Genomic DNA, 17,369 nt, shown 5'->3' with positions numbered 1-17,369 from the left:
TCTCCGGCCCCCAACACTTTACCTGTTGTACTTTCTCCCCATAATGGAGACTTTGGACAGGGGAAGAGGGAGAAATTGAAACTTTAAGCAGGGGCCTGAGAGATAGCACAGCGGCATTTGCCTTGCAAGCAGCCGATCCAGGACCCAAAGTGGTTGGTTCTAATGCCGGCGTCCCATATGTCCTCCGTGCCTGCCAGGAGTTATTTCTGAGCAGATAACCAGGAGTAACCTCTGAGCGCCGACGGGTGTGGTCCCCCCAAAAAGACCAAAAAAAAAAAAAAAAAAGAAGAAACTCTAAGCAGCCCTTTGTCCTACAGCTAGTAAGGTTTTGCCTTATACATCCCATAAAGTCCCCTTAGCCAACCAGCCATGACTCTTGAAGGCAAAACCAGGAGAGTAAGATCTGAGCACTGCTGGGTGCATGGAGCTATTAGAACACCAGGCCCACCAATGATTGAACCTGATCCCTCAAGTCCAGAGCTGGAGTACTAAGTACCCTTCCATACTCTCAGCACCCTTTGAATGAGCCAACCAACCATTGTATGGGCAACAGAATGGCCACTTCCTTCAGTAACCGAAGAAACAAAACAGAAAACTGGGAGTGAAGATGTTTGGAATGAGGTCTGGGGAGCACAGAACAGACACTGGCAGCCCTTTATTACTAAATAGCTTAGGGAGGGTGCCCAATAATGAGGGGCCGCTAGGGATCTTTTTTCTAGTTTTGGGAGGGTCACCTTGGCCTCTGACACCCTAAAGGTGCGAGAGAGAGAGAGAGAGAGAGAGAGAGAGAGAGAGAGAGAGAGAGAGAAAGAGAGAGAGAGAGGAGAGAGAAGAGAGAGACAGAGAGGAGAGAGAGAGACAGAGAGAGAGGAGAGAGAGAGAAAAGAGAGATGAAAGAGAGATATGAAAGAGCACGAGCGAGCTGCAGGAAGAGAGAGAAAGAGAGAGAGAGGAGAGAGAGAGAGAGAGAGATGAAAGAGAGAGATATGAAAGAGCACGAGCGAGCTGCAGGAAGAGAAAGAGAGAGAGGAGGAGAGAGGAGAGAGAGAGAGGAGGAGAGAGGAGAGAGAGAGAGAGAGAGAGGAGAGGAGATGAGAGAGAGAGAGAGAGAGATGAGAGAGAGAGAGAGGAGAGAGAGAGGAGTAGAGAGAGAGAGAGAGAGAGATGAAAGAGGAGCGCGAGCGAGCATGCAGGAAAACAGTGGCCAGGGGGTGCCATGGGGGAATTGCATGGTGGAACTGCAGTTGGCAGGAGCGGATACCTCATGGCAGGGAAGGCGGGACCCCTTTCCTCTAGAGACTGACGGCAGAGTCGAGTATCGGATCGATCCCCCGCTTTGCCCAACACCGAGATCCCAGGCACAACTACTTGGTCATTGCCCCTTTAAGGACCTTCCCTCCTCCCCAACGCGCCAGCAGCTGCCCGGGGGCGAGTTGGGGGGCGGCGGCGACGGGGGTTGGCCGCTGGGGGAGACACACCCGGTCCACTCCAACTGCGGACCATGCCCCGTACCGGGGGGAGCGCCCGTGCGCCCCGCTCCCCACTCCCCCTGAGCCTGGCGGGGCCCTCTCCAAGTCCACGCGCGCGCGCAGCGGCTCGGGGCAATGGCTCCGGGACCCCATGGGAACGTCCTCCGTGGCCTGGGGGTCCCTGGCAACCCCCGACCCCTGGCGCCCAATGCCGCCAAACCGCGAGCAGCGGGCTGCCAGGGGTGCCCCCGGGGCGGCGGCCTGGGGCCGGGGCGCTGCTGGCGCTGGCTACCGTGGCGGGCAACCTGCTGGCCATCGTGGCCATCGCGCGGACGCCGCGGCTGCAGACCATCACCAACGTGTTCGTGACTTCGCTCGCCGTGGCCGACCTGGTGGTGGGGCTCTTGGTGGTGCCGCCCGGGGCCACCCTGGCGCTGACCGGCCACTGGCCCCTGGGCGCCACGGGCTGCGAGCTGTGGACGTCGGTGGACGTGCTGTGCGTGACGGCCAGCATCGAGGACGCTGTGCGCGCTGGCCGTGGACCGCTACCTGGCCGTCACCAACCCGCTGCGCTACGGCGCGCTGGTCACCAAGAGGCGCGCGCGCGCGGCGCCGTGGCGCTGGTGTGGCTGGTGTCGGCCGCTCGTGTCCTTCGCGCCCATCATGAGCCAGTGGTGGCGCGTGGGCGCCGACGCCGAGGCGCAGCGCTGCCACTCGAACCCGCGCTGCTGCGCCTCGCCTCCAACGTGCCCTACGCGCTGCTGTCCTCCTCCGTGTCCTTCTACTTGCCGCTGCTGGTGATGCTCTTCGTCTACGCGCGCGTCTTCGTCGTGGCCACGCGCCAGCGGCGCCTGCAGCGCCTGGAACTGGGCCGCTTCCCGCCCGGGGAGTCCCCGAGGGCCGCGGCGCCTTGCTCCCGCTTCCCCGCCCGGACCCCGCCGCGCGCCCCCCGAGTCCGAGGGCCCTCGGACGTGCGGAGACACGCGCGCCTGCTGCCGCTCCGGGAGCACCGCGCGCTGCGCACGTTGGGGCTCATCGTGGGCACCTTCACGCTCTGCTGGCTGCCCTTTCTTCGTTGGCCAACGTGGTGCCGCGCCCTCGGGGGCCCTCGCTGGTGCCCCCGGTTCTGTCCTCCCTCGCCCTCAACCTGGCTGGGCTATGCCAACTCGGCCTTCAACCCCGTCATCTACTGCCGCAGCCCCCGATTTTCCGCAGCGCTTTCCGCCGCCTGCTGTGCCGCTGCGGGTCCCGGGATCCTCTCGCCGTCTCGGCCCGCCGCCGCCGTCCAGCCTGGGGTTCCCTCCCGCGCGGCCCAGTCGGGCCAGACCTCGGTTCGCTGATGGGTAGGTGGCCGAGGAGGAGGAGAAGAGCTCAGGGCAGATACATTGCTGCTCCTAGAGCCAACTTTAGGAGTCTGGGGTTGGAATGGAGAAGTGGGTCTAGGGCGGGTCTCTGTACTGGAGAAATGGGGCGCATGAATAGGGAGCCAAAAGAAAATCGGTGGCCTTGGGGGGCTCCAGCGGATGACAGCTTTGTCCCAGGGTTGAGTCGAGGCGGGAGGGCCGGCTGCCCGGTTCCCACCTCTGTCTTCTCCCCGTACCCAGGGCGCACCCCGTTGCGCCGCTGTTTTTCTAGGCCCTGCGCGCCCTGCGCCTTCCAGATTTTCCTTCGTCGTCTTGGGGCGGCCTTTATTTTATTTTATTTATTTTCTTTTATTCTTTTTGCTTTTTGGGCCACACCCGGTGACGCTCAGGGGTTTCTCCTGGCTCTGCGCTCAGAAATCGCACCTGACAGGCATGGGGGAAACTATATGGGATGCCGGGATTCAAACCACCGTCTGTCCCGGGTTGGCTGCGTGCAAGGCAAATGCCCTACCGCTGTGCTATCTCTCCGGCCCCTTGGGGCAGTCTTTGACTAGCAAAACAACCCGCAGGTGCGCCTCCTCCCTCTCCCATTCCCTCTCCCCACAGCCCTTGCCTCCTCTCTGGGTTTGTTAGCAAAGGAAGCGCGAATTATTTGGGGGTGAAGGACCGACGGGATCGAGGAAGCGCTGAGGACCAATTCTTCCCCCTGGTGGCTGGAGGGCCGGGTTGGAGTTGGGTGCGGGGTGTCTGTGGCTGAGAGGTTTTGGGTGCTTGTGTGCCATCACAGACATTCTGGCCGGTCTCTACCTAGTCTAGCACCCTGGTTCCCAACTCTGCCTCTTCAACCCAAGAAATACACCTCCAACCCCAATTTTGTGAACTTGAAGGACAAGAAACAACCCAGTTGATTCAAAATCTTTGGAAAACCTCTCCTCTGTTCAGAATGTGGAGATTCTGAACATTTCTGGCAAACTCCACCACCCAGAACCGGATGACTGGGCGGTGGGAGGGGTGACCCAGCGGAGAAGCACTGTGTCTGAAAATTCTTCTGGACTCCTGCCTGGGATGTAGTCACTACCTCAGCCGCTGGAGTGTCCTGACTGTGCTCAGCTGCTTGTGTAGCAGCCAGGGGAACTTTGGTGGGGACCCCATCATCATGCTCACTTTGCTTTGGACAGAGAACACCCCAACTCCTTTTTTTTTGCTGCCCAGACCCTGTTGGACCTCTGCGGCTGAGGCTCAAAAGTGATCCAGGTTTGGGCCTCTGTCCTTGACACCCCCTCGGTGTTCCACTCATTTCAGCCTCCCTCATACCAGACACACGATACCTCTGAACTACCTCACAGCAATGCCAGAAGGTTTCCGAGGCTCCATGCTTCAGAGAAGAACCATGAGAACAAACCATTTCTGTTCTTTTAAATCACAAATGTATAAATATGATGATTTGGTTCATGGTTGTTCTTTTCTCTTCATTTTTTTTCCTTCCATAATTCCATTCCTCTCAGAAAACTGGTTTTTTAATAGAGGCAATAAAAGAGCACTAATTCTGAGTTAGAGCAATAGATGTACACCTGAGTTCATGATACAAATAATGGAAAGTCTATTTGGGTGAAGGGAGCAAGCCTGAGCATTTGGCAATGCTGCCTTCCCTCTTCCTCAAAAGCTGGGATTCCAGTTCCACGTGACTGGTAAGGACTTGGTCATGGGAGCATCAAGTGGAGTGGCAGAAGCACATCTGGGTCTCAGGTCCACGTAGATGCAGGCCCACATCACAGGACCATGCCCCCTACCCAGTGTACATTCCACCACCCCATTGCCATGGAGTCAGCTTTCTTCAGGCGACACGTGTCTGTATCTAGAGGGACAGAGCATTGTTTATGTTGGGCAAATGTCTTTGAGTTATAAATATACTCTGACATTCCCATCTTTTCCATAACCTCTACCTTACCACCCCTTTTTCTGTGTTTCAGAAAAGTCTTACATTATTATGTTCTTGAAGTTAATCTGAAATTTCAGTTTGAGCCAGCTGACTATCTCCCCTGCATACCTCCCTCCACCCCAATTCAATTTTAATGAAACTTATCAGATGGCAAGTTTCATGATGGAGAGAAAATACATATGGAAATCGCAGGACAAATTTTTATGGCTTTTTAGTTAAACTCCTTGAGCCAAGACTATAGTTGGGGCTGATTTCCAGGATTACCAGTAAATCATCAAATGTTTAGTGTGCTATATGTAGTAGTACACAACGCTTTGTTCAGGACCCCAAAAATTATAAAAGTTTGATGTACTTGAAGGTTTACCTCAGTGGATTTCTGCATATGGCTATTCGCTGTGACCTGGCCTACACTGCTTCTTTTCTCTAGGAGCTCAGGTTTTATTTCTTAGGATGTTTGCATACCAAAGATGATTTTCCCTCGCTTTCAGACCAGAACAGCGCAAGAGCTCTGGTGTCTGCTATGTAGACAGTTTCTTGGCGAAAAAATCCACTTTTAGAGCCCTTAGGACAAAAGAAAGTCTGGCTCTTGCTGGGGACCAGTCAGAGGTCCTCCTCTTTCCATCTCTGGATTATTTCCCCTACATCTCTGAGGAAATGTTGCCCAGTACTAGCAGGTGAGAATAATGGTTATGGGGGGGAGGCTTTCTGGTTTATTAGAATTGTCCTGGAACACCAGCTAGTTCATATTGTTCAAGTCTTGCTTGAAAAGCACCCCAGGGCTAGCTGTCAGACGCCCTGTAGTGTTAGACTTTGCACTAGGGCGTGTGAACTGCATCTGCAGATTGTCACCAGTTGCCCCTGGCAGATGAAGAGGCAGCTACTCTATTCATTTTTCCAGCAACTTGTGCAGGTGTCAGACCAAGGGAGATTTACAGCCTTGGATGCTCAGTAGGTGCTTTTGCAAGCACAGACTCCTGAGCACTAGAATTTTAAAAGACAAACAACCAGATGTGAGTACTTACAGACCAATGAGAGCAAAAGAGCCGATGAACCCTCCCTCTGTGACCTCGTCAGAATCTGTTGGATGGTGCAGGGGACAGGGCAAGAATGAGGTAGAAGGATGGGGAGCGGTCTTTGCGGGGAGGGAATCAAAAGAGCGTGGGTTTTCTAGACGTGACTGTCTTTCTGCATGGGTGTAATTAGGTATTCCTTTTCTTTTGGAGGAATGTGGCAGGGATGAAACCTAGGTTTTTATACATGCCAGGCAAGTGTGAGCCACAGAGCTATCTCCTCAGTGTGTATCAAAGTAACTTGGAAGGAACAAGAAGAATTAGAGTGAGAGGTGAGATCACACTTTCCTGGAATTCTCCCCCTAGTACATTCTTCTGGGGGTGGTGGGTACAGGGTCCTGTCCTTGGGAGCTAATCATTGAATTATAATCCTACTCCTCTCCTATCCTGAGGCCAAGGAAATCATGTTTCTTTATGTTCTCATGCCCAAAGCCAAAGAACCAAACTCCTTCTCAGGCTTACTAGGGGAGTCCATCTGTGGCTTTGTAAACTGAAAAATAGGTGCCTATTTGGGAATGCTGCCAAACCCCACCTACCCTGGAATATAGTATTTTTTTTTTTTTTTTGGTTTTTTTTGGGTCACACCAGCAGCGCTCAGGGGTTACTCCTGGCTCTACACTCAAAAATTGCTCCTAGCAGGCTTGGGGGACCATATGGGATGCGGGATTTGAACCACGCCTTACCTCCATGCTATCTCTCCGGCCCCATTTTTTTTTTTTTTGATTTTGGGTCACACCCAGTGACACTCAGGCACTCAGGGGTTACTCCTGGCTCTGTGCTCAGAAATCACTCCTGGCAAGTCCCTGGATACTGGGATTCGAACCACCATCTGTCCTGGTGGGCTGTGTGCAAGGGAAACACCCTACTGCTGCACTATCACTCTGGTCCCTGAATATAGTATTTTTTAAGCACTGAGCAAATGAGACATAATTGTGCAACTCAGTTGAAGTAGGAAAAGTTCCAGAAATTCTCTGATCTTTCATAGATCATTCCATTATGATATTAAGAAAATTTTGAAGACTTTCTTCAGTTTTCTCAACAATTAAAAAAAAATGAAGAATAGGGCCCGGAGAGATAGCACAGCGGCGTTTGCCTTGCAAGCAGCCAATCCAGGACCAAAGGTGGTTTGGTTTTGAATCCCGGTGTCCCATATGGTCCCCGCGTGCCTGCCAGGAGGCTATTTCTGAGCAGACAGCCAGGAGTAACCCCTGAGCACTGCTGGGTGTGGCCCCAAAAACAAAACAAACAAACAAACAAAAAAAAAACAAAAAAAAATGAAGAATAAACCTTTCTCTCCTCTTGCCTTTATGAGGGGAGTGAGGGTAATTGGGACCACTAGCTCTTAGTTCTGGAACATGTTAGACAGTGTTGGGCGGTCTCAGCCATGTGCCACTCAGAGCTTCAGTACTAGGTGGCCTTGATGGTGACATTGGAAAGAAATACAACGGGGGGGGGCAGTGAGGTGGTGCTAGAGGTAAGGTGTCTGCCTTGCAAGCACTAGCCAAGGAAGGACCACCGTTTGATCCCCCAGCGTCCTATATGGTCCCCCCAAGCCAGGGGCAATTTCTGAGCACTTAGCCAGGAGTAACCCCAGAGCATCAAATGGGTGTGGCCCAAAAAAACAAAACAAAACAAAACAAAAGAAATACAACAGGGGGCTGGAGAGATAGCATGGAGGTAAGGCATTTGCTTTTCTTTTCTTTTTTTTTTTTGGTTTTTGGGCCACACCTGGCGGTGCTCAGGAGTTACTCCTGGCTGTCTGCTCAGAAACAGCTCCTGGCAGGCACAGGGGACCATATGGGACACCGGGATTCGAACCAACCACCTTAGGTCCTGGATCGGCTGCTTGCAAGGCAAACGCCACTGTGCTATCTCTCCGGACCCGGCATTTGCTTTTCATGTAGAAGGATGGTGGTTCGAAATCATATGGTCCCCCGCACCTGCCAGGAGCGATTTCTGAGTATAGAACCAGGAGTAACGCCTGAGCTGCCGGGTGTGACCCCCCAAAACAAAACAAAACAAACAAAAAACAAGAAATACAACAGGGTTTTTGGGTCACTCTTCAATGTTGCACTCGAAGATCACGCACTTCTTTGGTGCTCAGGGAAGTCTGAATCAAACTTGTCTTGGCCACAAGCAAGGCAAGTACCCTCCCTGTACAACTTCTGCTGAATGAGGAGCTTTGTAAATGGATTTCTGAGCTTTCTGCCTTCATAGGACAAGCCACACCTCACTGTCATACTTTCTCCTCTACGAGGCTGACTACTTCAGTTGGATTGACTAGCGAGGCACTAGGCAAGAGAGGGCAGTGAATTAAGGAGATGTGTCTGGGATTTCCAAATCTTTCTGATCTCCTGCCCCAGCCAAAATTCTTAGGGATTCACTTCATAGCCTTTCAGGGTCACTACCATGGAGACTTGGAGCTCCAGGGTTCCATTGCTGGGGTAACACCCTGGAATCTTTTGCTTGGAGCTTTCTCACTCTGAAGAGAGAGCCTAAAAGGATCCTCTCCCTGGAGAAGACAAAAGTTCAAGACGTGGCTCTGCTTTCACTAGAGTGATGCCTACTCTTTCTGCCTTTGAAGATGTGCCCCTTGCCCAGAAGTTGGGGGGCAGCTTGTTAAAGATCTACAAACAGGATAATCACCTCAGAAAAATGTTCCTCTCCTATAAAGGTAAATGCCTGGTACTTTGGGAATGTAAGACAGACTAAAGCCTCAGTGGCCCAGGGAAGTGGTCAGTAATCCTTGGGCAGAGGTATTGGGGGACGGTGGACAGTCCAATACCCCACCAGTGGAGAGGTATATTTTGTTACAGAGATGCCTCCATAGGAAATGAGCAGAGAGCATCCTGTCCTCATTCACCTGTCCTCATCTGGGCCTTTAGGGATTTGGCAAGAGCTAAGCATGCCTGCAGCTCTCTGGTTGCCTGGAGGACTCCTGCACAGATACAGATTCCATGTGTCTGCAGCCTCCTTTCTTCTGCAGCCCCCACATCCTGAATGGTTCAACAGTAAATAAATTTTGGGGGACACAAACAAGATTTTTTTTGTTTTTTTTTTTTTTTTGGTTTTTGGGTCACACCCGGCAGTGCTCAGGGGTTATTCCTGGCTCCAGGCTCATAAATTGCTCCTGGCAGGCACGGGGGACCATATGGGACGCCGGGATTCGAACCGATGACCTCCTGCATGAAAGGCAAACGCTTTACCTCCATGCTATCTCTCCGGCCCCCACAAACAAGTTTTTATTGAATGAAACTGTCTTAGAAATGTGTGAGAGAATGGGGTTGGAACGATGGTGCAAACGGTAGGGCGTTTGCTTTGCATTGCTAACCTAGGACCAATCCCCTGCGTCCCATATAGTCCCTCAAGCCAGGAGCGATTTCCGAGTGCATAGCCAGGAGTAACCCCTGAGCATCACCGGTGTGGCCAAACAAAACAAAACAAAAAGAATGGGACCGGACAGATAGCATAGCAGTAGGGCATTTGCCTTGCACGCAGCCTATCCAGGACAGACAGTGGTTTGAATCCATATAGGTTCCCCGTGCCTGCCAGGGGCGATTTCTGAGCTCAGAGCCAGGAGTAATCCCTGACCACCGCTGGGTGTAAACCCCCCAAAATAAAAACAAAAAACAAACAGGAAACATTACATTGTACACACCTTCACAACTGTACATTATCTCTTTGTAAAAGGGGGTTAAAAAAAACAAAAGGAAAAATGTTTCAAAATTTCTTGCTTTGGAGGCAAACTGCAGAACCCAAATTTGGGGCTCCAGGCCCAGGAACCCAGGATACCCTCCCTCTGCGGTCTTCTTCACAGTCTGCTTCACCAAAGAAGGCCAGCCCTGGATCTCTCCTGTGGTGCCTAAGATTCGACAGCAGCTGTCGCGGGATCCCTCCTTGAACTATGAGTATTTGCCTGCGATAGGCCTGAAATCATTTATCCAGGCCTCCTTGGATCTCCTCTTTGGAAAGTATAGTCAGGTCATCATGGAGAACAGGGTGAGGAAAACACCCCCTCCTCACCCCCTGCCCAAATAGCACATAATAGATGCTCACTAATGAAAAAAGGCGTAGCTAATTAGGCAAACCCTATATTATAATGATGATGCATTTGCTCTTTATTATTGAATTAACTATTTTCTAAGAATTTTAGAGTTAGCTCCATTTAATTTATTCTAATTTAATTGGGGCACAATTATTATTGAATTTTAGGCATATATGTTCAAGTTAGCTTCGAATTTTTTTTTTTTTTGTTTTAGTTTTTGGGCCATACCCAATGGCTCTCAGGGGTAACTCATGACTCTGTGCTCAGAAGTCACAACTGGCAGGCTCGGGGAACCATATTGGATGCCGAGAACTGAACCTGGGTCAGTTCCGGGTCAGCCACTTGCAAGGCAAATGTCTTGCCACTGTGCTACTGCTCCAGCCCTTAACTTCAAAAAAATTTTTTTTTTTTTTGTGTGGTTTTTGGGTCATACCCGGCAGTGCTCAGGGGTTATTCCTGGCTCCAGGCTCAGAAATCGCTCCTGGCAGGCACAGGGGACCATATGGGACGCCGGGATTCGAACCGATGACCTCCTGCATGAAAGGCAAACATCTCACCTCCATGCTATCTCTCCGGCCCCCTTAACTTCAATTTTTAAAGAATCTCTTTGGATTGGGGAGAGAGATCACAGGACTGAAGCACATGCTTGAGGCCCAGAGATTAACCTGAAGAATAACATGACCTCCCAAACCACTGAGTGTATCCCTGATGGTGCCCAATACCTCTGGCTGTGTCACCTTTTTCCCAAAGTGAAGAGAGCTTTATAAGGTCTGGGGAGAGAACAAAATATGCTGAAGCATAGCTTGTGCATGTATGAGGCCTAGGTTCAATCCTTGGCACTGAACAATAATACCACAGAGTAGGAAACAGCCTGTGAGCACCCCTGGGTGATGTTCCAAACTTAAACCAAGCAAATAAAAGAGAATTTCATCCAAAGTTTAATGGAATTGTTATAATATCTAAGTGTTTGGGCAGCCACCCTGTTGGCCCATGTACCGGGTTTGATACCTGGCACTTCATAGTCACTGGAAGTTCTACAGGGAGCTGTTTCTGAATAAGAGAAAGGAGTATCCACTGAGAACCATTGGATATGGACTCCAAGATAAAAATAAAATAAAATAAGGGAGGGCCGGAGTGATAGCTTAGCATGTAGGGCATTTGCCTCGAATGTGCCTTACTCAGGTTTGATTGTTGGCATTCCATATGGTCCCTATAGGCCCCCAAGAGTAATTGCTGAGTGAAGATTCAGGAATAACTCCTGTGCATAGCAGGTGGGACCCAATCCTTCGCCTCCTAAAAAGGGGGGAAAAAACCTAGATGTTACTTTTTGCAGAACCAATATTTTATTTTTCTATCCAGCATATCTAGAAGCTGGAGCGATGGTACAGTGAGTAGAGTACTTGCCTTGCACACAGCTGACCTGAGTTGATTCCCAGCAGTCTGCAGGTCTCCTGAGCACTGTTGGAGAAATTTCTGAGCCCAAAGCTAGGAGTAATCTCTGATTATCACTGGGAGTAGCCAAAACAAAAACAATTAAAAAATCAACTTTAATTAAATAATATATATAAAAAATAGCTCCCCAAGTATTTAAAGCCCCCCCCCTTTGAAGGGGAAATACCTGAAAGTATTCCAGAGGCTACTATTAGCTCTTTGTTTAGTAGAACATGGGATAATGAGAATCGAACCTAGGGCCTCAGTTATACAGAGCATGCACTCCACTCACTTGAGTTAGCTCCTCACTCTACATTTTCCTTCTTATTTTACCGTAAGCTCTATTTTCTTTGTGAAGAAGGGTGTCAGAGGAAGAAAAGGTCAAAATAGAAAGGAGAATCTCCTTTCCTCACCCAGACTAAGTCGGTATCAGGAATTAATGCACAATCTAACACCTAAGAGGTATTCTGGAGGGTCATTTTGATTGACAAATGAGACTCAGAGTCCAAAATTCGAGAGCCTAAAGGCAGTGAGGGTCATGAGCCAAACTCAGCATGCTCTATCTGCTGATTTGAAGTTCTTTCAAAAAAGGCATAATTTGTTGTTGTTGCTGCTGCTGGTTTTTTTTTGTTGTTGTTGTTTTTTTTTTTTTTTTTGGTTTTTGGGCCACACCCGTTTGAAGCTCAGGGGTTATTCCTGGCTATGCGCTCAGAAATCACCCCTGGCTTGGGGGGACCATATGGGACACCGGGGGATCGAACCGCGGTCCATCCACTTGCAAGGCAGACACCTAACCTGTAGCGCCACCTTCCCGGCCCCTGCTGGTTTTTTTGTTTGTTTGTTTATTTTGTTTTTTGCATCACACCCAGCAGTGCTCAGGGGTTACTCCAGGCTCTATGCTCAGAAATCACCCTGGCAGGCACAGGGGACCATATGGGATGCCGGGGTTCGAACCACCACCCTTCTGCATAAAAAGCAAATGCCTTACCTCCATGCTATCTCTCCAGCCCAGCTGCTAGTTTTGTGTCACTCCTAGTAGTGCTCGGGACTTACTCCTGGCTCTGTATTCAGGAACCATTCCTGGTGGCTCTCAAGGAACTGTATGAGATCCTGGGATCAAACGTGGGTTGGCTGCATTCATGGTAGATGTCCTACACACTGTACTATCACTCTGGCCCAAGAGAAGCACACTTTATAGGCTGAAGAGATAGTACAGAAGTTAAGGCAGTTGCCTTGATTTAGTTATAGTTGTGATAATGGTTTGAATCCTGGTAATGCATTTGTTTTCCTGAGTACTGCCAGGGATGGATCCTGAGCCCCCCTTTGGCTCCCCCTCAAAATAATAAAAGAAAGGAAAAGTTAGGTGGTCCTTGTTCCAGCTAAAGGCGCTTTTTTTTTTTTTGTTTGTTTGCTTTTGCTGGCAGGTAGGGGGCTTGCACACTGTGGGTGACAGTGGTGCCTTCCATCTTGGTGCACAATTCCTCAAAATATGGTACAAGAAGTCTCAAGACGTTTACATCATTTCTTCTCAGGGAGGTGAGTGCTTAGGCACAAACATTCACCCTTGTTCTTCTCACACTTGCTCATGAGAAAAATGGTGAACCAGTTGGTTTCTCCTCCTGGAAATGTCCAACTTTCCAGCCAGGAACACTTCGTGTGTTCTCTGGTGTGTCTTGGTGTCTGACTCTATCACTCTCCATTTCCTTGTACCAACTTGGAGTGGGTGGGTGTCTGTGTTCCCACAGAACGTCATGGACAAATCTTCAGGGACATGGGCTTTATGGTTCATGAATACTCCTTCTGGAACTCCAACAAGCTGCGCATAGACCCCAACTTGATCTTCAGTGTGGTGGAGGTACACAGAAGTCCTGCTCAGAACCTTGTTCCACAACTGGGTCTATGATTTTATTTTCCTCCCTTCTACCCCCTTGAGATATCCAAGACACTTTCTAGACACAGGTTTGCTGGCTTTAAGTCAGAACCAACATGGAGAATCACTTCTCCTTCCAATACCCTGGGCTCTTCACCACTCTGTGGGAGAAGTGCTGAGGAGATGAATGTATTTATCTGCAGAATGCCCCACATGGCTGCATCTGTGTGTTTGAGAACTTTGACAGCAGCATAATGACACAAGATCAGTGGATTAAATTCATATGCATCATGAAAGTGAGCCCACCTACCTTCCTGAGTCTCCTCTCATTCACCCTCTTCTATTTCTTCCTTCAGTCTCCTCATTTGCTCTTTTTCCTTTTCTCTACAGAACAAGGAGATTTTCCCCTTTTTTGACATTCCCTCTCAAGGTTTCTTTACTGGCGATCTGGAAGAAGATACTAGATTCTTACAATACTTTGTGGATCATCGCTTTGAGTTTTTCTGCAGCCAGTTCCTGTCTAGGAATTTTGGCATTTATGGTATGGTATGGACAGAAGAGGGAGGACCTATAAGGAGTTGATGCCACATTCATGGCACCAATGAAGCTTTTGATGTCTCCCACTCTCTGGAGAGAGTTAGAACAGCCTTCCAAAGAGAGCATTTTGGAGGCAGAATAGAAGAACATAAACTAGAAAGAAGTGAGGTGGTCTGGTGAGGGAACCTCAGCTCAGATACAAAAAGTAGCTACTAACATAATCCTGATTAAGTCATACTGTATCCTTAATGCTTTGTTTCTTCAACTGGAAAGTGCAAAGGTAAGATTTAGTGACTTTTCAAGTTCCTTCTTTCTGAAGACTTTAACTTATGAGTTCTCTTCCAGAGAAGTCTCTGGCAGAACTTCCCAGGCATTGGCTTGGCTGGCTGTGATAAGGGTCTTGAGTTCAGCTAACCTTTTCTCTAGGGCAGGAGGCAAAATTGTAGCCTCCTGCTAGAGAAAGAGGTGGAAAATAAGGTGCTGTTTCACTGTTGCAGATGAAGGAGTTGGCCTCCTGGTTGTGGTGACATTCAGCAATCAAATCTTGCTGTGTATTCTCTCCCAGCTGATGAAAATCACCCAAGCCCTTTGGCTAAATCCTCCCAACACAGGCGCTCGCATAATCACCTCTATTCTCAGCAACTCTTCTCTGCAGGAAGAATGGTAAGGGTGAGGCTAGAGGCAGGAAAGGACAGGTAGGGCTTCTGTTGACCAACTAACTTGCCCATTAACGAAATTCAGCTAGGTGCTTCTTTTCCTGTTTGTGTTTCCTCTTTTGTATTCTGCAATGGATGGAGGATCCATATAACAGATTGTACACTCAGGGCATTAGGACATTTTTCATGGACCTAGCCCAAAGAATTATTTGAACTATTTATTTATTTGCTTTTTTGGGGGGCACACCAGCAGTGCTCAGAAGTTACTCCTGGGGTCGGGCGGTGGCGCAAAGAGGTAAGATGCCTGCCTTGCCTGCGCTAGCCTTGGACGGACCGCGGTTTGATCCCCCAAGCCAGGAGCGACTTCTGAGCGCATAGCCAGGAGTAACCCCTGAGCGTTACCGGGTGTGGCCCAAAAAACAAAACAAAACAAAAAAAAAAGAAGTTACTCCTGATCTTCCCTCAGAAATCACTCCTGGCACGGTTGGGGGGCCATATGGCATGCCAGGGATCAAATCCATGTTGGTTGCATACAAGGCAAGTGCCCTACCCACTGTGCTATTACTTCAGCCCTTATTTGAAATTTTTTGTTTTGTTTTTGGGTCACACCCGGCAGCCCTCAGGGGTTCCTCCTGGCTTTATGCTCAGAAATTGCTCCTGGCAGGCTCAGGGGATCATATGGGATGCCAGGATTCAAACCACCGACCTTCTGCATGAAAGGCCTTACCTCCATGCTATCTCTCGGCCCCTTATTTGAATTCTTTTAGATAGTAGAAGGAGATTAGGAAACATCAGCTACTCTGGAAAAATCTTGCCAAAAGCTCACTTGACTAGCTGAAACCTGTCTCCCAATCATAACCATTCAGATTCCACAAGTGGGCCCTCAGGTGCTCTGCTTAGGGACTTTTGCCGGGTGTGGCATAAGGAGAGAGGGAACTAGCTCACACTAATTTCTTTTTTTTTTTTAAATTGGTAGATTTTATTAGTGTCAACCTTCCAGGTGTGATATTATAATTTAGCATGGTGTTATCATTGGGGTAATTACTAATTGCATCTTTAAGTCTATTATTTCTTACAATTGTATGTGAATCTATAATTATTTCAACTAAAATGTTTTGGGTTTAACACTAATTTCTTGCTCTTCTGTCTTTGGCAGGAAGCAGAGTCTAATTGAGGTTGTGGAGAACATCATGATGATCAAGGAAAAGATGAAAGAGAAGCTCCGGCTCATGGGCACGCCAGGTTCCTGGAATCACATTACTGAACAGAGGGGAACCCACTGTAATATTGGGCTCAATAGTAAGTTTCTAGGAGGAGTTGCCCCTTGCTTTCTTTTTTTCTTTTTTTTTTTTTTTTTTGGGTCACACCCGGCGTTGCTCAGGGGTTACTCCTGGCTGTCCGCTCAGAAATAGCTCCTGGCAGGCACGGGGGACCATATGGGACACCGGGATTCGAACCAACCACCTTTGGTTCTGGATTGGCTGCTTGCGAGGCAAACACCGCTGTGCTATCTCTCCGGGCCCCGCCCCTTGCTTTCTGACCTCATGTTAGAGCATTCAACTTTACTGGCTAAGTCAATTGTTCTCAGCCTAGCTCAGATTTTTCTCCTTCTTTCCTGAGGAAAGTGAAACTTCTTGAAAACCTCCTGTGGATTCACCCCAGGAGTTTCCTCTAGGCCCCCTAGAAAGGTTGACATTCCCTATCCTGCATAATCCAACTAGGTTAAAAGGGAATATAGGTGATATTTTGCGGTTGTTTCTAGGCCAACAACTGGATTATTTGATCAAAAAGAAGCACATCTATATTTCCCAGAATAGTTGCATCAACTTGACCTGTGTCAATGGCAGCAACATCGATTACATTGTACAGAGTATCTACGAGGCTGTCATCTTTACAAAGAGCTTAGAACAAAAGTCTCTGGGAACTATTCATTCCTGATTAGAATAAAGGCTTTAATCTCTGCAAAAGTCCTGGGTCAGTGTGATCATTACTACAGTTTATTTCTTTGCAAACCTCTCTGTGTCTCTCTTGCTCTCTGCAGAATTGTTATGGCTTCAGCAAAGAGAGAAAGAAACAGAGAGGAGAATGTCTTCAATCACTTTTTACTGAAGGTCTTTACACACTACTAACTGGGCTAATGACTTCATTGCTATAAGGCTGGTTATTTCCAAGTCTTTTATTTAAGATAGAAATCATGTGAACAGGGGCCGGAGAGATAGCACAGTGGTAAGGCATTTGTCTTAGATGCAGAAGGATGGTGGTCTGAATCCCGGCATCCCCTATGGTCCCCCGAGCCTGCCAGGAGCAATTTCTGAGCATAGAGCCAGGAGTAAACTCTGAGTGCTGCTAGATGTGACCCCCCCCAAAAAAAAAGAAATCACGGGGCCGGGTAGGTGGCGCTGGAGGTAAGGTGTCTGCCTTGCAAGCGCTAGCCAAGGAAGGACCACGGTTCGATCCCCCGGCGTCCCATATGGTCCCCCCAAGCCAGGGGCGATTTCTGAGCACACAGCCAGGAGTAACCCCTGAGCGTCAAACGGGTGTGGCCCAAAAACCAAAAAAAAAAAAAAAAAAAAAAAAAGAAATCATATAAACATTCTTATTCTAATTAATCACAATCAATTAATCAAATTAAATCAAATTCCAATTTTAATTAAGTGTTCATTTTCACTTATCTCATTGATCTTACATCTTCTAACAATTCCTTATTTTTTACCATCTTTTTTCTCTCATGCCCCAAGATTTGTTTTAAATAAAACTACATATCTAGTAGCTTCTAAAAGTTTGTCATTGCCATTACTGAAATGTTTACTAAGAATAGTTGAAAAACATCTTGCAGAATTTTGTCTTGGTGGACAATGTTCACTGGGGTAGGACAGCTACTTTATTTGTCTTAAAAATGCTCGAAATGGACCCGGAGAGATAGCACAGCGGTGTTTGCCTTGCAAGCAGCCGATCCAGGACCAAAGGTGGTTGGTTCAAATCCCGGTG

General features: G+C 48.7%; 3 protein-coding genes across 3 annotated transcripts in view; 2 read left to right on the top strand and 1 right to left on the bottom strand.

Annotated features, from left to right (window-relative positions):
* PLPBP (pyridoxal phosphate binding protein) overlaps positions 1 to 17,369 on the bottom strand; it is a 261,670-nt gene that overhangs the window by 48,106 nt on the left and 196,195 nt on the right. The window lies entirely within an intron of this gene.
* ADRB3 (adrenoceptor beta 3) lies at positions 1,605 to 4,167 on the top strand. The gene is given in 8 exon segments (XM_049772708.1): positions 1,605 to 1,691; positions 1,694 to 1,987; positions 1,989 to 2,078; positions 2,081 to 2,113; positions 2,115 to 2,202; positions 2,205 to 2,674; positions 2,677 to 2,812; positions 4,136 to 4,167. Coding segments are annotated over 8 exon segments (1,230 nt in total).
* Positions 8,402 to 16,348, top strand: GOT1L1 (glutamic-oxaloacetic transaminase 1 like 1). Its single transcript, XM_049772707.1, has 8 exons — positions 8,402 to 8,516; positions 9,660 to 9,841; positions 12,743 to 12,854; positions 13,064 to 13,173; positions 13,579 to 13,729; positions 14,223 to 14,388; positions 15,538 to 15,680; positions 16,144 to 16,348. The coding sequence occupies exons 1-8, from the start codon at positions 8,402 to 8,404 to the stop codon at positions 16,317 to 16,319; spliced, it is 1,155 nt and encodes a 384-aa protein (XP_049628664.1). The 3' UTR covers positions 16,320 to 16,348.

This window comes from Suncus etruscus, chromosome 4, assembly GCF_024139225.1.
Source record: "Suncus etruscus isolate mSunEtr1 chromosome 4, mSunEtr1.pri.cur, whole genome shotgun sequence".
NCBI classification, from domain to species: Eukaryota; Metazoa; Chordata; class Mammalia; order Eulipotyphla; family Soricidae; genus Suncus; species Suncus etruscus.
The sequence above is the reverse complement of the archived record's forward strand: the minus strand, read 5'-3'. Positions and strand labels throughout refer to the sequence as shown.

Excerpts from the sequence above, each read along its gene's own strand:
- GOT1L1 (XM_049772707.1), top strand. The coding sequence starts at position 8,402 with ATGCCTACTCTTTCTGCCTTTGAAGATGTGCCCCTTGCCCAGAAGTTG. Across the intron at positions 13,174-13,578 it reads TGATCTTCAGTGTGGTGGAG|AACAAGGAGATTTTCCCCTT; the intron begins GTACACAGAAGT and ends TTTTCTCTACAG. Across the intron at positions 13,730-14,222 it reads TAGGAATTTTGGCATTTATG|ATGAAGGAGTTGGCCTCCTG; the intron begins GTATGGTATGGA and ends TCACTGTTGCAG.